The sequence below is a fragment of the Eptesicus fuscus genome, chromosome 9 (assembly GCF_027574615.1).
Source record: "Eptesicus fuscus isolate TK198812 chromosome 9, DD_ASM_mEF_20220401, whole genome shotgun sequence".
NCBI classification, from domain to species: Eukaryota; Metazoa; Chordata; class Mammalia; order Chiroptera; family Vespertilionidae; genus Eptesicus; species Eptesicus fuscus.
The window spans coordinates 83,515,850-83,540,300 of NC_072481.1; the positions used below are offsets into that span (position 1 = coordinate 83,515,850).

The 24,451-nt window shown below is 37.9% G+C and overlaps 1 protein-coding gene across 4 annotated transcripts in view; it reads right to left on the reverse strand.

Annotated features, from left to right (window-relative positions):
- The window catches only part of HIVEP1 (HIVEP zinc finger 1), a 160,764-nt gene that overhangs the window by 17,712 nt on the left and 118,601 nt on the right, over positions 1-24,451 (reverse strand). For all 4 annotated transcript variants that reach the window (XM_028152416.2, XM_054721466.1, XM_054721465.1 and 1 more), the window contains exons 4-7: positions 16,259-22,206; positions 12,700-12,833; positions 11,789-11,964; positions 7,268-7,369 (exon numbers count right to left, since the gene is read on the reverse strand). In XM_028152416.2, coding sequence (XP_028008217.2) covers positions 7,268-7,369; positions 11,789-11,964; positions 12,700-12,833; positions 16,259-22,206 — 6,360 coding nt within the window. The remainder of the gene's footprint in view (positions 1-7,267; positions 7,370-11,788; positions 11,965-12,699; positions 12,834-16,258; positions 22,207-24,451) is intronic.

Sequence of the window (24,451 nt, forward strand, 5' to 3'; positions counted from 1 at the left end):
GAGAAAATTCACCAGACTATATAATTTTTCATGGCAAGAATACAGGATATGTGCAGCTGGGCTGGAAGGATTTCATAAGCACATACTATAATTACAGCTTGAGTTGCCAGTTTTAAACTAAACGGAAACTTCTTTTAAATGCCAAAATGTACAGACTTCAATGGCTGGCTTAGAAAAATGTCTAATTCCCTCCACTTAATTCAAAATAAACATTTCCTAATGTCTCTAAATTTAGTCCATTTAAAAATTAGAACAGGAACTCATCTGCTAAAGGAAAAAGTAGAAAGCCATACAGTCCGCTGTTGCCAAAGGTAATGAAGCAGTAAAAAGACCAAGGGTCTTCTGAGTCTTCTGGCCGTTCATCATACAACTTGCACATTGACCTCTACTAAGCACTCTTTATCACCATGGAACTTGCACATTATGCTGATGAATGACATCCTGGGTATTGTGTGGTTGGTACAGTGGAGAATGAGTTTAGGATCCTTAAAAAAAGGAAAGACTGTAGACAATGCCAGGAAAAGAAGTATTGAAGTTATATAGAAATAAATCTGGAGTAAACCTTTGGTAAAAATAAAACAAGGCAGATATAAAGTAATAACTAAATAAAAATGCAGCATAAAAGACTTAAGCCATAAGCTGACCAAGACATTACCAAATGGTAATGATGTTTACAAAATAAACATTATGATGGGATACTGTGTAGCAATTCTCTCTGGCCTTTGGTGAGCATTTAATGAATTTGTTGAATGACTGAAAGCTCAGAGATGAAATTTCTTGGTGATGATTATGTGTGTGCTACAGAAAAGATCAATTAAATGACCACCCCCAAATTTATCCTATAAGCCTAAAAGCACTGTCCTTAGGTTTCTGGGTGCTGTTCTGCGAAGTCTGGCAGAGACTAGATTAAGAATCCTGTCTCCCAGATAATACCCTGCTGGTGGTGTGTTTCTTTTGTTTTGTTTTGTTTTCTTTTCTTTGAAAAGATTTACCCATTCCCTGGATGTCTGAGATAATCAAAATTTAAATACATGCAGCAAGTTCCTGTAGATCTCGTTAGGTGACTGGATGTATGACTGTCACACAAATGTGTCAAATCCACCAGTTCTTCAGAAGGTGCTGCAGGACTCCACTGCTGAAACTCCCACCACATTTTAAATGTGGAATGGGAAGTGTGGCTAGCAAAGCTACGTAGGAATTTTATTCAGTGTCCAGCGAAGACAGTGTCACAAGTTTTCATGCAATTCAAGACTTGATGTTTTACAGTACTGGTTTCCTAAAAGACACGTGGCTCCTGAATTTGGCTACTTATTTTTCTTTAATGATTCTGTATTATTTAAATGGTATCTGTAACCTACTGGCATAATTAAAGGACAAATTTCAACTGTCTAAAAATAATTCAGTGGTAAAAGATATCCTGTCCATAGTTTTTTTCTTAATTATTTCAGACTCTCACTTTTCACGTGGCTAGACCACGTACGTCCCTTTATGAAATTAAGTGCACTTGTGGAGGCATAACAAAGGCATCCAAAAAGCTGCTGCAATCACTACCCTTTTGGGATGCAGGTTGGGAAGTAAACTGTGATAACTGCTGCGGCACCTTATTAGCACGTTCCTAAATTTTGACTGTAGACAATGCACCAAATGGAATCTTAGTGTGACTTCCAGGAGTGTACTGTGAGGAGGGCTGAAGGTCAGGTTTGTGTAATCTAACACAAAATATGAGAAATGACCTCATGACCCCAGGTTGCCACAAAAGCATTTGAGAAAACTGTTCACCATAACAGCAAGTTATGTGTCAAAAGACCCTACATTGCCCAATGCAATTCTACCACTTATTTTCGCTTACTGGGCTAAGAAAATGGAGAATACGTTGTCAGGCAGGAACTTCAGTATGGAGAGGATCCCATGTGGCGGCTGAAGTCTCAGAAGAGACGCTGCCATGCACCTGATTGTAGATGGTGAGTGTGCCTCGTGAGCAGGGAGGCAGAAACTCCCATGGGCAAGGAGCACGCAGGGAGAAGAACCGGCATACAAGGTCACCTGAAAATGACCAGCCTCTGTACTCCAAAGCTTTGTCCTCCTAGCAGACACATATTTCAAAACTTAAAACTGTAAACTTAAAAATATTTTCTCCCTTCTAATTTTTTAACCCTTTGCACTCGCTTGCTTTTTCTCGGTTCCTTTATTCTAATGCTAACCGTGTCGAGTCACACTCGACATCCGAGTGAAAAAGGTTAAAAGCCAGCCACTTCATCTATTACTATACCTACTTATAAAAAAACCAGTGGCCCGGTGCATGAAATTCGTGCACGGGGGGAGGGGTGTATCCCTCAGCCCGGCCTGCACCCTCTCCAATCTGGGACTCCTCGGGGGATGTCCGACTGCTGGTTTAGGCCCAATTGCTGTGGGAATGGGCCTAAACTGGCAGTCAGACATCCCTCTTGCAATCCGGAACTGCTGGCTCCTAACCGCTCACATACCTGCCTGCCTCATCGCCCCTAACCACTCTGCCTGCAGGCCTGATTGCCCCCAACTGCCCCCCATGCCGGCCTGCTCGCACCCAACTGCCCTCCCCCCGCCCCCGGCCGGCCTGCTCATCCCCAACTGCCCCCCCACCCCCGCTGGCCTGATCACCTCCAACTGCTCTCCCTCTGGCCTGATCGCCCCTAACTGCCTCTGCCCCACCACCATGGCTTTGTCCAGAAGGTCTTCTGGTCTAATTAGCATATTACCCTTTTATTAGTATAGATGTGTATTTTTTCTTGGAAAATGAAATTGATAGTAAAATTGAACACTTCATAACATGTTGCTAATCCTTTAGTGTCTTTATGGAGTTAATAAGGGCAATGTTTTAAGACATATGGAAATAGTGAAGTAGAAATAAATCAAGTCCTTATCTTTCATGATAGTTTATCCTATGAAGAAAACTATACCACCGTGATGCTGGGCCAGAGTAGAAATTAATTCCAGGGGGAGTAATGCCCGCTAACTTAACAAATGAAGAGTGAGGTAGAAAGTCGCACCAGACTTTCCACCCAAACTTGTAAACTCTATCTGGGGGAGAGTGAGGAATGGACTTTGTTTATAAAAACACCCTTCCAGACAAAGATTTTTTTTCTCTATGGCATTATTTATTTTTGTTGGTGGTGAATATAACTTAATGAAATTGTGTTTCTTTTAGTCATTATTGTCTAAATTCCCACCACAAAATAAAACAGTGAAAATTCCAGAGTCACAGATTATCATTTATTTCCTTGTTTCAAAAAACATTTGAGAAAATAATCTGGATTAAAAATCAGAAATATATGGGCCTAAAAGAAATGGCTTTAAATAATACACATGAAAAACTCAGGCTTTCTTTAAAAAAAAAAGGAACACTGTATATCCCTGAATGTTTACAAGAATACAAATACTAGAAAAATCATACCTAAGAGATAATGATTTTCTATCAAGAAATTATTATGAGTTTATATCAAGAAATTGATAAACTGCCACGGCAGAGAAAACTGTTCACCATAACAGCAAGTTATGTGTCAAAAGACCCTACATTGCCCAATGCAATTCTACCTAATCTTGGCTATATCTAAGGAGATGTGAGTATAGCTGAAACCAAGAATGATCGTTTCCCATGCATAGGATGGGAAACCTATGTGTCAAAAGACCCTACACTGCCCAACCAAGAATGATCGTTTCCCATGCATAGGATGGGAAACTTATGTGTCAAAAGACCCTACATTGCCCAATGCAATTCTACCTAATCTTGGCTATATCTAAGGAGATGTGAGTATAGCTGAAACCTAGAATGATCGTTTCCCATGCATAGGATGGGAAACCACTGGGCCAGGGTGTGCCCTGTCCAATTTTCTCAGCCTGTGCCATTTACACTTTTAATGTCCTATTCTTGTCCAACCTCTGGACATTTGCTCAAACAAGTCCAGAATACCTGCCTTCCTTTATCCTATCCCCTCACTGATACCTTCTGAAATAAAACAATGTATGAATAAGTAACTTCCTTCCCTTTCGTCTGGGACACACTCAGTCACCCTTCTGCAACCAACTGGGCTGTCACGGCTCCCTCCCTGATCCCAGGCTTGAGAGGTGAACCGGGCCAAGTCAGAGCAAGCTCCAACCTCACGGCGAGGGCGAGGAGCTCTTGGGGGCATGACCACACCTATTGAGCAGTGCTGGAGTGCTAAATAGATAAAGGAAGGAATCTGAAAGGGAATAAACTTTTCTTCTCTGGAACTACTGAAAAAAAAAAAAAAAAGGAACAAATTTTATCAATCTGGAGAGATCATTATTGAGGATGCAAAAACAGAATAATCAGATAACTTAAATTATCTTCTAGTCTTCTAAGCCAATGACCAAAAAATAAGAAATTACCAAACAAATGCCTGCACCACTTTAACAATACCTATATTGACTTTGGCCATATCATGCAAACACTATTTGTAAGTGAAGGCATTAAATATTGTATTATAGTCACCATTTGATTTTAGTAAAGGAAGTTAATGGATAACTAATATATCAAATTCTAAAAATAATCTTGAATTATTTCCTGACAGACTGTAGGTCATTTGTTCCCAGTCATACATTCAATCAATAATTATTTACTGTTGTCACTAGTTGCTAGGCACAATCCTAAGGTGCTGGAGACAGAGCTGTAAACACAATGATATCCCTGTCCTCCCCCTGGTAGCACTCAGGGGGTGGCGCGAAACGAAGGAAGGCCCCGGCCAGCAGCCTGCAGCTGGGGAACGTAGGCAGCCAGAAGGCCCCGATTGGCCCTCATTGCCAGCCAGGCCTAGGGACCCTACCCATGCACGAATTTCACGCACTGGGCCTCTAGTATATATATAAAAGCCTACGCGACCGTCCAACCAGTAGCTATGACGCACACTGACGACCAGGGGGCAGACACTCAACACACAGGCATAGAAACATGGAATAGACTAATGAATCTCAGAGGGAAGGGGGGAGCGGGGAGGGCAGGAAGAGATTAACCAAAGATCTCATATGCATACTAGAGGCCCGGTGCACCAGTGGGGTCCCTCAGCCTGGTCTGTGGGGATCAGGTTGAAACAGGCAGTCTGACATCCCCCTAGGGGTCCTGGATTGTGAGAGGGCTTAAATCCGTGCACCGGACCTCTAGTTTTTTATAAGATCCCTCTTCTTGAAGAAGTAGAACATATAAGAGTATATATAATAATAATAATAATAATAATACCTTTCACATTTACGTATGTTCAGGTATCAGTATTTCATATTGCAACCTCTATGCCTTTTCTCTTCTGTGGGTAATAAATACACTTGCTGAAACTGTTACTCATTTTTCCTAGCTTTTTAGTTCTGAAATGCTCAACATAATAGAGACACTGTCACAGAATTAAACAAAGACACCGACACACAGTTAAATTCCTAGCAATTAAAAAATTAGCTTTTATATATGGAATTAAAAATACCAAAAAGCCCCCAAATAAAAAAACAAACCCATAGAAAAAGAGATCAGGTTTGTGGTTACCAGAGGCAGGAGGTGAGGGGAGAAGGAATTGGAGAAAAGGTGGTCAAAAGGTACAAAGTTCCAATTATAAGAGAAGTACTAGAAGTACAACATGATAACTATAGTTATTAATGCTACATGGTATATATGAAAGTTGTTAAGAGAGCTATTTGCTTTCTCTTTTTGTTATATCTATAAGAGATGAATTATAAATAAACTTCTTGTGATGACCATTTCACAATATGTATTTAAGTTAAACAATTGTGCTGCATATCCTAACCTTATACAGGGATTTATGTCAGTTATATTTCAATAAAGCTGAGGAAAAATCAGCTTTTAATAAATATGTTCCTCGGACAAAAAAGTTACACATGTTAATTGGGTATGTATTTTTAATCCTAACTTTGCCATCCTCAATATGTATCAAAGCATCAAATTGTACATAAATCCTAAAAAGCTCCATATTGTCCTAAATTTGTTATGATTATCTTTTTCTTCTTTTAAAAATACATCAGTTTATTCTCAAAAAAAGGTTTAAAGGCAATCCTTTCCCATGCTTACATATTACATAATTTCAACTGTACCACTTAAGATGTGAGTCCCTTTTCTAGCATATTTGGAAATAAATTCAGACTGATTCATTCCGTGTGTTACTGATTGTCAAGTGGAATTAGATGCATTTGGTTTGTTACCTATATTTTCAATGATGTCCTCATCTTTTTTTCCTTTGGAAAATTTATCTATATCAAATTAATGTTCATTAAATAAAACAAGCAAGCAGGTAAATGTTTAGGACATTTATCAAAAAAAGCAGTAGGACAACTTTTTTCTTTTGTTAATTTCTTGGGTTTAAAAATGTCTTAGGAAAGGATAATTCTCTTCTGTGATTGGTCAAAACAGATAATCTTTGCTTCAAAGTTGATTAAAGATAAATACTTTCATTTGTTGAGTTAACATTGTTAAGAAAACAACTGGTTAACTTTTCCAAAATAAAAAACAAGCAAATGTTTTATTCCACAAATATTTCTGGAGCAGCTACTAGGAGCCAGGCACTCCGCTAATGGCTGTGGGTGAAGCAAAGATTATTCGGCCATTGATTCTGTTCACGTACGCTCAACAGTTTCAGGGGGGAGGTAAGGTAAGCATGTCAATCATCACAAAATGAGGCAGAAAAGGATTCAGTACTTTCAGGAGGAAAACTAAAATATTTTAGGAGTTCAGAGAAGGGAAAAATTGCTTCCCCCAAAAGTAGTGTGGGAAGGGAAAATCAGAGAAGGCTTTGTGACACAGTGGTATGAGCAGATCTTGAAAGAATGGAAGACTTCGACCAATGCAGACTGGAGCCAGGTTTGTGTGGGGAGTGAGGGCAGGGTGCAGGGAGGGCTGAATCAATGACAGGTAAGCAGGAAATCCAAGCATTAGGGTAGGTAAAAGAAAGAAAGGAGAAAGAAGGGTGAAGAAGGACTTAGAGGCTATAAAGTCAAGTGGCTCATACTTTATCTGGTAGGCAAATAAAAACTAATAAAGACTTGAGGCAGAGGAGTAACATGATCAGACACATGCTTCAGGAAGACTAATTGGACTTCGGTGGCGTAGACGGAAAAGAAGGAAGACAAATCAGAGATGAGCAAACTGAGGAGTCTATCGCATAATATAATGAAAATAGAAACTAAGCAGTATCAGTGGGAATGGGAAGAAGAATATGGATGCAAAAAATAGTACATTATAAATAGCATTTATGAAAAGTATGGAATAAAGCCTTACCTGATTCTTCTGTATCTTGTTCATCTATTAAACCTACTGAGACGCCTAAATCCACACATTTCTTGCTATGTGTCTTGGACTTCATGTGTTTTGTCAGATTTCCTTAAGGGAAAAGAATGTTTACTAAGCTTACATAGTATTATTTTGCTATTGCATTTGTCAACACTGGCAAATTCCATTCCTATTTCAAGTGAAAGTACAGGTTGTGGTCATACAATTTCAATGATTAAAGTTTGGAAAAAGAAAATATTGGTGTCTATATGTTGTAGAAACCTTGTTATTTATTAGTAATAGTTTCTCTTTTTCAAATCTGACTCTCCTACTTTGAATAATGTCTTCTTTGGGTTAATTTTCAATTACTTCTGCCTGGGACCTAAATGGCTTCATACCACTGATTCTGGACCTTGTTTTGTTCTGTTTTGGCATAGGTATAGGGTTTTGCTTTTCAACAGGTAGCTTTCCCCCAACATGGTCCACAGTCACTGGACAGGGGAGTCAGGCTTATTTCAGAGGTCTTGAATGCCACTTCAGCACCAGCATTAAAACTCCAAGTCTGTAGGCATATATCTGGCTTTGATGTTCCTATGGGCTTTTTTTTTTTTTAAAAGCATCTGTTCAACATGCTATCTTGGAATTTCTTTTTTATTTTTGGTACCTAGGAATGAGCCTTTTTCAATTTCGAGCTTGACTATTAGAAACTATATTTGGTTGTTATTACATTATAAACAGTAATTCTGAGTGTTTGGAACCTAAGAAAAAATTCCCTGCATTAAGTTCACTTCACCATATTGACTACAAGTCTTACAGTAGTATCTCCAAAGCAGTGTTTCCTCAGGCAGCTGGTGTATGGACCTCTGTAAGTATTACCAGGGTAAGTGGGAACCACTGGGCATCTTGCCCGAGGCGATCATTAGTGCAGGGGAAGAGCTCAGATTCCTCTGGGGATACCAAGCAGAAGACCACACACACACACACACACACACACACACACACACACACACACACACACAAAACTGCCATAATGGGAAAATCATCTCCTTTGAGAAAATAAATATCTACATACTGAGTTTGGTAAGCAGGGCAAATTAGCATTGGAGAATAAGTTTTTAGAAGAGCTAGAATCATCGGTCTAGGTACTGGGCTTGCAATAGTTGAAGGACCTGCAGAATTGCTATATTTAAAGAGCCTTGATTCCACTAAAAATGCACTAAGCCCATGAAACTGGTCACACTTGTTCAAGCCAATTGTTGCACTAGATAGTATGCACCACATCCCATAGCTTAGTGCATCAGGGGTTCAAGTGTAAGAGGGTGCCCAGGCCAGATAATGTCTAGGATTCATCAAACTCTGCCTAGCTCTATGATTCCAGAGTTAACACCTGGCTTAAATAGGTTGGTCACATCTGACATTTACTTTAAATACATTTAAAAATAAAATATAAAGCAAATATGACAAAGTGTCAATAATTATTTTAAATGATGGGCATATCAGTGTTTATTATACAAATCTCTACTTCTTTGTATGCTTTAGAATTTTCACATTAAAAAGTTATAAAAAATGGTTTGGCCATGTTAATTGGCTGAAATTTCCACTTATAAGTCAAAATACTTTCTAGTACAATAAAAATATTACCCAGATACAAGGTCCACTAATAATTTCCTTTCAAATTTTTTTATTCTTTAAATAGATAGCCAAAGAAGGGTATTTCCTTTCTAAAAAGTTAATGTATAATTGTAACTAGGCATATTTGGGAATATAAGTTTTTAATAAGCAAATTTTCTCATAGCTTGAGCTATTACTATTAATCAATTTCTTAAATAATTTTAAATAAACAAAACAATTTGCATTTAAATATGCATATTAAAATGCAAATATCCCCTAGCAATGCTATAAACTTTGTGCATTAATTTAATAGATAAAATTATCAACAAATTTAATAAACATTCATCTAAATCCTCCGGAAAATATGAGAGATTTAGTTTCTGGGTTCCTATAGCTATCAATAGAGTCTAGCTTTCTATCATATACATGGAACTAGCTCCTACAGAGATGCAAGCTCACTGTATAGCTCCTGTTGACTGACCTTTAAAACAGAATAGTGAAAGCAAATAAATTATTCTGAGAATGTACTCATAAATAAACTATGAGCACAAATGATGGAGGATAGATTTCTAAGTGTTACCACCAGAAGCATCAATTTCTAACACTGCAGATCATTCCCTTGGTAGTATTTTGCTCTCTTTGCATATACATGTATAGCTCATGTTATTTCACCACTATTACTTTTGCTTAATAACCAGACACGTTCAATAAGTAGAGTTAAACTGGCTAAGAAATAAAAGTAAATGAAAGTAGGGCAAAATCTACAGCCTAATATAAAATAAGTCTATTATTATTTAGCTACCTTTAAAAGGTCCTATTGAATCTCTTTTACATGTATTTATAAAATCTACACTGCTACCAGGGAAACTGATCGTCATGGCAAGAATAGGGAAATATTGAATTTCTAATATTTTCTTTACCAGTCACAATAGCTAGGGTAGCTTTCTTCAAATAAATATTAAGCACATAATTCCTATAAATTATCTGACAAAACAAAAAATTTAATGTGAATTCAGATATGCGGCAATTAGAGAAATGAGAGACATGAACACTGCTAACATACAATGACCACTTCTCAGGGTCATTACGCTCTGTCTGCCATTTAATGAACATTTATCTAAAATTGCACATTATGTTGTTTTGAGTTATTTCACTAAGATTAATACTTGGTGATTCATAATATTCTTCTTTGCCAAGAAATCTCTATAGTCTCCTTTGCTTTTCCACAACTAAGTTTTCCTTCCTTTCTTGATCTTATTTTATGAATATACTTATTTTTAATATCCTAATTCCTTTTCCTCCTATTAGAAAAACCTATTTCATATTAGACTTTGATTCTCTTTATTGGTAACATCATTCTGTACTTGGTAATTTTTTATTAGTTATATTGTCCCATTACTAGTGTTCTGATCTCATAATAGAAATTAATGGGTGTTTCTTAATCATAGAATTAAAACCAGTGAAAAAAAGCAATACATTGGGTTAAAGATCAAAGTACTTTATCCTATTAAAACCTCACACAGGACCAGAAAAATCATCCTGAAACCCTCCCTCCACTTCCAGAAGGATTTACATCACAACCCAAGGATTATAGAATTACTGTTTCCCCCAACTCCTCATGATTTCGTGAAACTTTTTAGAAATATTTAAGGCTATCTGAAGATTTTTCTTTATTTTATCATTCTTATTTCAGATACTATTGGCATTTAAGAACTACTTTGAAGCTACTTAGATGCTACATATTATAACTCTCTTTAAATGCCAATAGATACTAGTCAAGCAATGTAGTAAATTTTGCTAAAGAGGTAATCAATTTTTAAGACAAAAGCTGCAAAGACAACCAATAAAAAAGCAAAGCAAATGCTAACTCCAAAGAGATAAAAATTGATTCTGTAAAAAATTATCAATTAAATATTTTTTACAGATATAATCCTTTCAGACAGATAATTTTATAATTGCATTGTTTTAGAAAGATTCTTACTTTTTAAAGGGTGTTACATAAAATTACAATTTTTAAGTAACAAATTTTCACATAATGATTCATAAACAAGAGGCCTAATAGAGAAAGTAAACATTTTACAGTAGTGTATTCATTATATGCACCAGAAAATTTGTAGAAGGTAAAATTACCTTATTTATAATAAAGGCTTATAATTTAAGTAACATACAAGGTGGGGCAAAAGTAGGTTTATAGTTTGTGAGTACACGAAACAGAGTTTATTTGTGTACTACTTATTAATTATTGTATTATTTTCCACAAGAACAACTGTAAACCTACTTTTGCCCCACCTTGTATAAAGAATACAGAAAGAGTACTAAATTTTAATGACTAGTTATGAGTTCTATAAACATTGAAGAGTACAAAAGTTAGAAAATTTTTGAAGCTGAAATTCAACAGAATTTGGGTTAAAAAAAAATCATGAAAAAGAAATGACTGCATGCCTAAAATCAGATAATAAAACATGAATGTAATCATAAGTTTAATGCAATTATTACTTAAAGTGTTTCCAATCTCTTAACACCTAAGTAATCAAGAAAATTGTAATCATGAAAATTTATTTTTCTTCTTCAGCCCCAAATTAAGTATTTTTGAAAATGCCTTAGTCATCATACTATATACTGACTGTATATTACAGTCATCAACTGTAATTTGGGGAGTAAAATAAAAGAAGGCAGGTGCTCCTTTTAAAATGTTATTTTTACTACATATATATTCTAAAAGCATGTAATTAAAACTTTTTTTCCCCCCAAGAGATCCAAAAACATAAAGAAAAAAAGCTACAATGTTGACAGGATATAATTAATATTAGTCCCATTTAAGCTACTGCATCATTGGTCAAAGAATATATAAAGTTGCTTTTTAGTGCAACTAGCTCAATGCATATAAAAAAAGAACCATGAAGGAATGTCATCTCATACCTTTCGTCTTAAAGGAGAAGTTACAGTAAGTGCAGTGGTAGGGGCGGACATCTGTGTGGGTTCGTATATGTTTCTTTAACATACTAGGTTTCTTACAACGTATTCCACATTCTTCACAAATGTACTTTCCTCTTCCCCTGCCTCGGACATATACATACTCTTCATTTGATTTATATCTAATTTAAAGAAAGAAAAAAGAATAGGGAAATTGGATACTATATCTCTGAGAAAATATTGATAATTAAAATTCAACCTAAAAAGTAAAACAAGGCACAATTTTTAGACTCAAGCAATATAAATTTTATGCATGTACAGTAACACGATATTCCAGCTTTTCACATCAACACTCAATATTCTAATAGCTAATTCTAACCAAACAACCTTATTCATAAACACTAGACTTAATTTAAAAATATTTCCTCTTTTAAGTCACTGGGTTTAAAAGTATTCTTTTAAACTTTTAAATTCAATCACAACAAGTATAAATAATGAAATTTTTCTGAGCTTCACAATAACTACAATTGACTTTTACCTTTTGGGTTTCTCAAAACCAAATACACAGAAATATCCAATAGACAATAAGTTCATCTCTCTTAAGAGCAGGTATTCCAAGTCATTCTTTATTATAAATCAATGTGAACCTCAAGGTTCACTCTGAAAACTTTGTTCTTAGCTGCTTCCTAGGATCTACAATGTTTCCTTCCTAAATAGTTCTTACTTCCTTGAACAAAGTGGAATTATTTTACATAATACTAAATATATATTTTGCCATGAAGATTCTTTTAATAAGCTGAGATACCTTACAATCTTTATGTAAAATTGGCACTGATAATTCTTTATTCACATGAAAGCAAATGTACATTTAAAAAGTAAGTTTAAATGTACATTTAAGAAGTAAAATTTGTACTTGCCCTCCATCAAATATTTTAATTCTTCTTGGTTCACTTTTGATTAAGGAATTTTCTTTATCTTGCTCACTGTTAATTTCAGAGGCATCTTTATTGCTGAATTCAACTACTGTGGACTTTTGATTACCTAATGCTCTCTGGAAGGAAAAAAAAAAGAGAAACTAATTTAATAAAACTGAAAACACAAACACGCTAATGTTTCACTTGGAAAAAAAACAGTGTACACAGTTAACTTCAGGAAATGCATTCCAAGGAAGTAAGAGGTTAAAGGTTATCTGCTTTATCTCCTCCCTTATCTTTATTAATATATCTGTGGTAAATCATAGCAAACTTATAAATCTCATACTATTTTAAAATCCTACCACAGTCCACTGACACCCCAAAATGAAGGCTTTACAACCATCTACTCTGGCACAACATGAGTTTAATAGGAACCTTTTTAATAGACTAAATATTTCTTCTTTTTTAAAAAAATATATTTTATTTATTCTTTTTACAGAGAGGAAGGGAGAGGGATAGAGAGTTAGAAACAGCGATGAGAGAGAAACATCAATCAGCTGCCTCCTGCACACCCCCTACTGGGAATGTGCCGGAAACCAAGGTACATGCCCTTGACCTGAATCCAACCTGGGACCCTTGAGTCCACAGGCTGACGCTCTATCCACTGAGCCAAACCTGTTAGGGTTAAATATTTCTTCTTATATCTAACTAACCACTCATACTGCAATTTAATTGTATTTCTCAGAGTTTATACTTTGGAGATGGCAAAGAGCTAGTCACCCCTTTTGGTATAATAATGTCTTATACTACCAAGAAATATGCCTAAACCCCCTTCAAATTCAATGAACTGCTAATTTAAAGCAGTTAAGCCCCACTTCCCAATATTTTATTCTTTCCCTTCTTAATTTAAACCATAATCATGTTTCCTCTCTGTATCTTCTCCAAAATTCCTGAGTACTGAGAACTATGAGACACAGAAATGGGTTAGGTTTTGGCTTGATAATAATGAAATCTCTAGAGAAAGGTAATGAACTCTAAATGATTACACTGTGCACTCTTCTATAGAAACATTATGGTAACACCACCTTAATTATAACTCTATACAACCGCACCATTCACAAGTTTCCTCAGTCCTCACCCCATTCCACTCTCACATGTCTGGGAGGCAGGCAGCACAAGGAGATTATATAGCCATTGTCCAAGGTCAAGTGTTAACAGCAAAGGCTTAAACTCCAACCCCCTGGCCGATTCCAAGGTACAACGTTTCCAATGAAGGGCCTCTTTGTTACAAACCTGTTTTAAATATTACATCACCATGTGGACAGTTATCTATCGTACCAAAATGACTCAATAGTAAGTGATCACGGACAGAGGGCCTCTGTGGCCTCAGAAAGAGGACCCTGGAAAGCCCCTGCTATTATAAAACCAGAAAAAAAGTAAAGCTGCTGGACTGAGTTTCTCAAAAAGGCTGTATGAAGAGGTAATGCCACACACCTGACAGGTAAAAATCAACCATCTCCTTTTCTTTTCCTGGTAAACATGTATCCTCACCACTTGCAATATACACACACACCTTGCCTTGACTTTATACCTTTAACGGACATCCTAATTCCCACCTAACTTTTGCTCACTTTCTATTTTTTTTTTTTTGCTCATTTTCTTACTATCAAAATCTGGTTACTATTTATTTACCAGTTACCAATGAGCTAAAAGCTAAAGTGCTTACCATTTCCTTTTTCTTTATATCCTTGACCACCCCATGGCATTATATGTTGGTGACACCTTGTTTCTCTTAGTAATCCTTTTACTTTAGCATTTATCCGTTCTTTTCCATTTTGAATTATAAGCACATTATTAACACTTGGGTTGTGAATTAACAGTCAACCCAAGAGCTAACTAATTCTCCATAGCCACTTTCCCATATGACTCAAGTCTCCAGTGGTATTGGAAATGCTCAGTCCAAACACCGTCTTAGTCTTCACATTTATTAGACCTCTCAGCTTAAACAGCTTTCCTTGAAATACCTTCTTCCTTGATCTGCGTGATACCACTTTCTCATAGCTCTCCTCCTTCCTCTATTAACAATCTCTTTCAGTTTCTTATGTGGACTTACTTCAGCCATTCAAACCCTTTACATAGTAGTGATTCTCTAATCCATTCTAGGCCCTTTCCCTTTACGTGTTCCCTGAGCAATCTCATTAATTACACCTGCACAGTGAAAAATCTCCACACCTTCTACCTGAGCTCTCTCCTAGTTCCAAATCTGGATATGTGCATTTCCAGAGGCATTTCTACCAAGGCACTTGGTACTGAAGAAAAGCCACTGTTCAAAGGCACTTCAGGAATATACATGAAGCTCTGTTTAAAGTCTCATGATCAGGTCTCCTCTTCCAAGATTCTTATTTAGTACATCTAGAGTAGAGTCTGAGCATTTAAACATTAAATTCTGAATGGTTTGGATTCACCCTCCTTCACTGAGAAAGTATCAATAGCTCTCCTCCACCATACATATTCTTTGGTTTTTACCTACACTTCCAACTTCGAAGTATATCACTGTTTCAAACTTACAACACCTTCTAGTCATGACAGACTCCTCACAGTTCTTTAAATGAACCCAGTTCCTTCTCACTTCCATGTCATTAATCAGACTATCAAAATTTCTCATTCTTATTTGCCTAAAAAAAAAAAATCCCTTTTTAAAAAAAAAAAAAACTCAGCTAAAGTCTTTTGGAATACTCCTCAACCTAGTGGTAGTGTCAGAGACTTCCTTCTTTTAAAGTTGTGCATACTTCTGTTATAATACTGAACTATGGTATTTTCCTATTCATGAGCATTATTTCCCTAATTTATGAACCTGTATTATATGCTTGTGAACCTGCAGAGGTCAAGGACTTAAAGTACAATTCTGAATGTTCAGAGTCCAACACAATACTCTATCTACCCATTTATCTATTGACCCATCTATCTTTAATCACTTAAATTATTTTTCTTATTTTATAAAGCCAACAACTCTAGTAAGACTGAGTCCACCTTCCTCTATAAATCTTGAACAAATCAAGTAATTATCAAGTGTATGAGTTAGTTATGTTAGGAATCCTCTCTAGCACTAAGATGATTCTGAGAACTGTAGAATGGCTGTCTGCTTATATTTCAAAATGATATATAACAATTTTCAATTACTCACACCTCTGTTCCCCTGCATTAGTAAGGGTAAAGCATAAACATAATCTCCTCCTACTTAATAAAAATAAAACCTTCATGTAGGAGGAAGATGACCATGATTACTGTACCATTAAGTAAATATTTAAATATTCATCTGAGAAAAAAAAAGTACTCAGGGCAAGTTATAATTTTCAAAATGTCTCAAAGTAGAAAGGACTCCAGCTAACCCTTATCAGTATAACTCCTGGAGCATATTCATCATCCTTTCTTTCAAATAACTACACACTCATGAAGCTCAATGTGTCATTCACAACTTCTAATTAAAGAATTTAAAGGCATCAAGACATGTTAAAACTCATTTGCATAAACTATTTTTAAAGATAAATAACATTTCGAGTACCTTGCTTAAGTTGCTTTTCCACTTGCTTGAATAGACCAATAAATCTGATTTGGAACGGGTGGTTATTGCTTGACAATACAGTGATTTTCCAATCTTCTGTTTTGAATTAAGGAGGGAAAGAGCAACTTTTGTAGGCAAACCAAGTGGATTTGGATTATTGTCGCTCACTGTCCAGTCAGTATAGGCTGAAGTTTTCTGGTCGGTCTGAGGCAGATGCAATGTTTTCTGTCTCAGCAGGTAACACCATGTAAAGCTGGTTGTGGTCTTCAGGCTGGGAAAAGACAGCTGCTGCGTGTCTCCGGCTTCCAACCCTGCAAGAGTGGTGGTTGTAGGTTGATTTTGTTCTTGGATGTTCAATTTGTCACCTTGACTTTTAACCTCTGAAGACTTCCTTTCTTGGTTATTGTCTACACATTCCAAAGGAGAAATGTGGGTATCTTCTGAAGAAATGGGTGAATTTCTAGCTGTAAGAGTTAATGATGTGGATGACTTGATGTTTTCAAATTCTTGCAACTCCTTTATAGGTTCTATAACTACAGACTTAGAGTGCCCTGATGACAAATTATCTGCTGGTAAAACATCTGTCAAATTAATAGCCTCACTACTAATTTCAGGTTGAGAAGAAGTACCCTGTTCCAACGTCACACCATCAAGGGGCTCTGTAGTACAAACCTGCCTCACTAACACAGGTTTCTTCTGCTTACTAACTTCATTAGCTCTCGAACTCAACAGTTCGAATGGTCTAACATCTGTTGCACAAACAGCTCCATATTCATCTTTAGCTCGCTTTTGGTGCTTTTCCATAGCAATGTCCAGACTATTTGCTGGGGAAAGCATCCTTTTACTAGAAGCTGAAGATTCTTGTTGGGGGGAAAGTCTACCAATAGACATTTTCTGAGTTTCAGGCAAGGATTCTGATAGAAAAGAATTTTGGCCCATCTCTGAAAAAACATTTTCACAAACAAGTTCTTCCTCTGGGTTTGGCAAAGCATTCTGATTAACTTTTTGCAATTTTGGCTGGGAATTTTGTTCTTCACCGATTGGCACCACACTACAATTAGCCTGGCAAACGGGCTGACTAGACAGATCCTGGGTCACAAGGATTTGTGGCAGAGGTGTGACTGTGGCAAAGCAGTACCCTGGAACGCTACTCTGCAGATGCACAGGCAGCGCAAACGATGTCGGCACCTCCTGCACCTGACCACCAAGCGGCCCGGGCTTCAGCGGCGGCGGAAGACACGAAGCAGCTATGGCATCTACTCCTTCAGTTGCTAATGCTAACGAATTCATTCGATGATCAGCCCCAACTGGATTTGAAAGAACTTGCTTTGGCAGAGAATGGACAAGATCAGAAGAGCAAGACAGGCTTGAAGTGAAAGCCTGACACTGCAGTTGGTACTTGGGAGCAAAGCAATCCTCACTTTTGGAAGATACGCACACACTGGGATTTGCATCTGGTTTGACACTCTGTGCAGACACTTGCAGAGACATCTGTGTGTTTTGGTGGCTAAGGGGTGCATGGATTTGATTTAATAATTTAAGACCAAAAAGCTGTTGAACAGGAAAGATGCCAGTAGAGTTGGAATTTGAAGACTGTGTTTGCAGATCCTTAACTTGAGTCTGGGTGTGCATAGTATTTGTGGGAAACTCGGCTAAGGATGTATTAGTGAGCTGAGGCCCCTGAAGTGGCAATGCATTCACACCAGGAATAGCAATAGTTTGGAAAGATGACGGGTTCCCAGGAGACAGGTGACTTTCTGGAGCAATGTTTAAAGATATCTGCCGTATCAGTGGGCCCCTCCTTCTTTCTAAGAGGGGCACGTGTCCGCTCACGCCCGTGCCAGAAGGGGACGCCGAAGGCTGCACGTCAACAAGTGGCGTTGCCTGAGGTGGAGTTATGCTTCCGCAGTCGAATGACTTACTTCTGAAATCAGAGACCTCCATGGATGTGGGCATGCAACTAATCTGTTCTGAGGCAGCTCGCCTCATTTCCCGGTGAGCCCCAGGAATGCTCAGTGTATGAGAGCCAGCTGGGATCATGAGGAACTCTGTTTTATTGAGGAAAGAGAATTGGGGGGAGGCCTCGGTTTTAGAAACGTCCTCTACATCTAACGAAGCTGAGAAACTTGAGGTGTGAGATAAACTACTCTCCTTACTCAGACTCCTGGAAAGAGTGGAGTCAAAGCTGGACTCGGTCGAGGAATGCTCTATCTCAGCAAGACGGAGCCTCTTCTTTTTGGGTGGCAGTTTCTCTGTCGGCAGCTTTGACAACGTTTCACTACGCTGAGGCCAACTGAACTTCTCTGATTTTTCCTGATCAGGACCTTGGGTTCCAAGGTCCCGATCTGGCTCTTCTGTGACCAGAATTTCTGGGACTTGGATGCTGAGCTGCCGAACAAGTCTTGAGGGCTGTCCTAACACATGCCGTTCACTGGAAATCTTTCTTGAACCTTCCTGAAATTCTGCTCGAAGAACATCTAATAGTGCAGGCTGTTGAGGATGAGATGTGTTCTGAGAAGGGTGACCTTCCTCTTGGGAAATTCCTATCACTTTCAGGGACCCAACCTTCACTGTTCTACTGAGTTCCTGGAAAGAAGCTGGAGACTCAGGCTTGTCAAGCGAACTGGGTCTGCTCAGTGAGTTGGTGTGCTGGATGACTGAGATCCCAGCTCCATGTCTCTTCAACTCTGCCTTGTCCTGGGTCGCTGAACCTACCTGTTGTTCCATGATGGTAGACAGCTTTGGATCCATGATCTGGTCAGGGCCCCTGCCAATGAGCTGTATTTGGGGGCTTTGCAACTGAATATTTCGATGCTGCTGCTCACTTGTTAAGACAACAGTATGCTTAGGCAAACTGGAAGCAGAGCCCAGAGTATTGTGAAACTGAAGGCCTTCAGAGCTTTTTGGAGAAACTCCACTTTCATTTTGCTGAACTTCATCATCATCTCCAACACTTTTCATTTTCCTCCTTTTCCTGATCTGGGGCGTCTGTTCCCAGGCCCCCGTGGAACCAGCCACTCTGTAGTGCAGAATCTGGGGTTGTGTACTGCTGGGCACAGGGCTGTGTTCAGGTTCTCTCACAGCTACCTTCGTTTTTGGTCCGTGTAATTCTGAACAGTAAAATTTCTTATGATTTTCAAAATTTTCCAGTTTTCTATACCTGTTTCTACAAGTTTCACACTCAAACATTGTCCCTCGCCCTTGATGAGACTTCTTTTTCTCTACATGTGAGCCGGGAGCCAGGGGCTTATTCCTTGCTGTCCCAGTTTCGTTTGTGGCACTGCATCCCTGATAGCTCTCCTCCAAGGACTGCCCAGTACCCAGCACCTGGTTTTCACTTGCTGAAGAGTCTTCTACTGCTGCCTGTCTGACAAGGGTTCGGGGATGTCCACTCTGGGGCACAGAAGTGCTAGGTCCTGATACAAAGACATCATCACAGAGAGCGCCAATTTTGTCATCAAATGACTGACTTCCTCTCAGTGGATGAGGGGGAGGTATTATGTTTGTAGGTACTGCTGAAAAACCTGTGGTAGGCACAGAATTACTTCTCGTAATAGGTAAACAGTCAAGGGAAGGTACAGACAGAAGAAACACTTGCTTTGATTTCTCAGTAGGGGTGAAAGGGGACTTTGGTATATCAGAACTTGAACTTGTTCTCCGTCCCATTGGTTTTAAATCAAACTGGAAAGAATCCTTAAATATGTATGATTTGGGGGAATCGATACTTCCTCGTCGTGAAAGAGAGGTTCTCCGTGGCTTCACACTATCCAACTGCTTATCATCTACCAAGGCTTCATTGTCTGAGATAAGCTTTGATATCCGTTCTTCAAGTGTTTTTGTTGCCAAAGGTGGGCGCATCTGACCTGGTAAAATCAATGCTTTTTCACCTGTTGGTCCTGTAGAAAGTGCTGGTGGACTAGCACGAGGTGCAGAAAGCCCATTATTCTTACTTGAGTCTTGTTCCATAGAAGGTAATGTTCTGGTGAAGGGGGCTGGTGGACTCGCTGTCTGATCAGCACTTTCAGACCGTGAAAAGTAACCAGAATCTGTACTTCCTAAACTTCGAGGACTCAGAAGTTTGCCTTGTTGCTCTTGAGTGTAATCGGTAGCCTGCTGCCTTTGTAGTTGGGCATGTACTGTTCCTACGTGGGATTCTTGCTTTGCCTCTGGCTGACTCATGTCCCCTTTCTGACGGGACTTTTCATCAGTCTCCACGGAGGACGTCCAGGATGAATGTGACCGTACACTAGTAACCTGAAGGTCCTTCTGTTTCTGTGCACTAGAAAGTTCAGGCTTACAATCCGTAAACTTTGGGCTGTCAACTCTCAAAGGGGTCACATTGACAGGGTGGACCACGACTTTTGGTAACTCTGTCACAGTTGGTGATTCTGAGGCTTTGTCGTGCAGTAAAACGTCACCTACCACATGATCTAGATTGCTTGGAATGGAACTTGATTTTGGTAAAACTTCAGAATTTGCTATCATTTTCATTAACTGCCCAGGCTGCAGGTCCACAGAGCCTGGCTCGTTCTGTCTTTCATCAGCAGCGCTCTCGTCATCGCTGTCCCCGCTATCTTCTGCATCTGAATGGATACTAAGTGCTTTGGGGGACTCGTGTGAAGAGAACAAACCACCAGCATCTGGCTGCAAGACAAGACCCAGTTTGATAGTATGTGCATGGGATTTTTTGTGCTTGTATAGATTACTTTTAGTCTTAAATGAAAATCCACAGGTCACACAGGGATAAGGCCGCTCTCCAGTGTGGGAGCGGATGTGCTTTAGAAGCACACTCGGCTTTGCACAAGCTCTATTGCAATACTCGCAAATATATTTTCCTTGCTTTTTTGGCTTCTGATCTTTCAGAAGTAGATTGCACATTTGCTCTACGCTGTGATTCACAACAGAGGCGACAGGAGTTGAATTATACACTGGTGTCGGGGGTGACTGTGTAGAGTGGGCTGGACTTATTGACATGGGCAAAGCAGAATCCATGTGCTGGTTCTGAGGAGTAACCTGAGTTCTACTGGAAGGTGAAGTTAGACCTACAGATGATGTCACTGCTATATGATACACCTGTTCAAGCCTGGGGTTCTCTTGACTGTGTAGGTTTGTCAGTTGCTTTGTGAAACCTGCAGAAGCTGGAAGCTGTTGATTTTGTTGGTTAGATTTAGAAACAAAGTGTTCATGTGGATTATATGAATGAGAAACTGACTGAACCGATGCTTGCCCATTCTTCTGAGCAGCGGACACATGCACTGTGTATGAGGTACAAGAAGACACTGATTCAGAAACAAATTCTTGCGAAGTCTGATGTGGGGCATCTATTGAGCTGTTTTGTAATTGAGAGGGGATTTGTACAGTTTTATTTGGTCTTAGTTTTTCTATCTTAACTGCACAAGATGAGCTCTTTTGTGACAAGGTACTCAGTTCTGGCTCCATTGCTTTCAGTAAGACATCGAATGCGGTGTTTGCATATGAGGAGGAAGTAGGACTACAATTAGAGGAGATACATTCACTATGGTCAGTCCTGGTTTTACTTGACAAAGAACTAGAGTCACATTTTCCATGGGGGAAATTTGACTTGGGGTCAGAGCCTTCCGAGCTCCACCTACGCAGTTCAGATGGATGCTGCAGAAACAAGGGCTTCTTTGGGGAGACAGGGTCTTCGGACTTGGCAGCCTCGCCAATCATCCCAAGTGTTTCTCCATTTTGTTTAGTAAACTGCTTTCCATTTTTTACAGGACTGTGATTCTGTTTTTTGTGAGACTCTGAAGTACTCTGAAGAACAGCGAGAGGTGACTCTTCTGTATTTTGTTTATGTTTTGCCTGAAGAGGATTTCTCAGGGGAGATTTTGGTATTTTTTTCAGGTGATTCTCAGCTACAATCTTTTTTCGTTTCACACCTTTAAGTGATTCAGAAGTTCCTTTAATACCAGCCTCCAAGATTTCTGTTAAAAAAGAAAAAATAATTGGTAAAATGGTACATAAACCAGCTATAATTTTTTTTTTAATTAAGGTTATATCAAGAGAGTGTTATGACAATTGAACAAGGTAGTTTAAGGAAAGCCTATTTTGGATAAAACTTCATTCTAACGTTTTTAAGAATGTTGCCAATCAAAACCCATTAAATCAATTGCACAAAGACCTTAGTATTTCTAGAATGCTGTACCACTCTCTTGACCACCTCCTCCCACACCAAGCCTTGGAACCAGATCTTTTTAAAACTAAATTATGCTCCTCCTTTACCTTCAGTGCAGAGAACTCTGTCTACATAGAGTGAGCTGGCCCACAAATAAGAAACCTTTTTAGTGCAGCATATCTGACCATCTTATCATAGTTAGTTTCTTTTAAAGCAAACTTCTTAGCAAATTTTAAAATAATATTATTATTCAAACTATGCAATGCTAATATTCTTATAAGAAAGAGGACTACTAATACATAATAATTTTTAGCGCAAGCATACCAAATTATATCTCAAGATAATCATGAAATATTACCTGAGGAAACCATGATATATTGCTTTATTAGCATTTATATCAAGAACAGAAATATAGGAAAGTAAAATAGGCCATTTATTTGTGGCTCTTCACCAACAAATTAAAAAGACATAATGTTGTACTGTCCCTCAGTTTAAAAAAAGTCACCAATTTAACTGAACAAAATATTCAATGACTATGTTTCTTTGTCATTAACGACAGGTAAGTAGGAGGTACATAGATAGGTAGAACTTATTGCAGAAAAGGTAAAACCACCTCCATTTCTGGCTGTGCTGGAAATAAATCATTGTTTAAATTGTGTCAACAACCCATAATTTCTGCCAACTATTATATTTTTGAGCAACAATTACTTGCCATAATTTAGTTTGCTTCCACTTGTTGACTCCTTAGACACATAAGCAAAAATTATTCATGTTCATATTCCTTATGTGGAAGAGCCAAATACTCTAATTTCTCATTATTTTCAAATAGCAGTTGCAATGTACATAACTGAAATTCATATTAAACCAAAATTTATACACTATAATAACCACTTTGCATTTACTAACAATACAATTTACATAAAATAAAAAATATTTTGGTCATCTTGTGACAATTTATGTGCTATCATGCATTGTTTAATGAAAAAAATACTACTAATCTGATAAAGTTACCTCCTAGCAAATGCTAAATCATAATCTGATTATGCCCACCATAATCAGAAGATCAAGAGAAAAAAAAGGTGGCAGGGGTGGGGTGTCATAACTAAAATGTTTGAGCTAAAGAATAGAAAATAGTATCAGTATTGTTGCTATCTCTACAAAATGATGTTGAGTTAATTTTTTTCAATCCACTTATTTATGAAATGCTGTTTTTCCACTGATTTTCCCTGTTCCAGATGAATGCATCAGAGTCATCATGTACTTCAGACCTCTCATTAACTAGATCAGGAAAATGGGCAAAAGGAAAAATGATGATCATCCAGGGTGAGTAGTTTTGCCCCTCACTTCCAAAAAGCTTGGAGTGGGTGATAATGAAAATGAAAGCCACTAGACTGTTAAAATAAGTATAAAAACAGAGAAAAGAAACCAGTTGGTCAGGAGCAGCAGCTCCCAGCCTGGGCAACTGTCCAACTGGGAACACCAGTGCCCACGGCCTGCCCCATCCAGAGCCCTGGTTGGGGTAAATATGTTTATTTGTTATGTTTTACATACTTTTTAAAATTAGCTTTTATTTTTAGATAAACTTATCTATAAAAAATAAACAATCTTTTATATTAAAAAAAGCAAAAATTCAACCCACATGCAGAACACCTAGAAATATCACATTAAGTTTTAAAGAAATTGTACTAGTACATGTTTTAAACAAAAAGAGTAAATTATAAATTACGTCTTTGTACTTAAATGTAAATTAAGCTGAAGTGAAAATAAAGGAAATACTAAACTGAAGATCCATATTTCTTTAGAGATACTATTTCCTAAAATTTCCTCTTAAGTTAAGAATTTAAAAAACCCTACCTTAAATAGATTTTTGAATGACATGTATCAGTTTCAGATGAAGACTGATTCATCTTTCTTTTGTCAAAGTTTGTGACATTTACATTCTATTGATCTAATTATTTATTCTTAGTTCTCTGTTTGAATTTTAACATTTGCCTGGTGTTAATACACTGTTTCTGTCCTTCAAAATTTTGTACACACACTCCTATGCCTTCTGG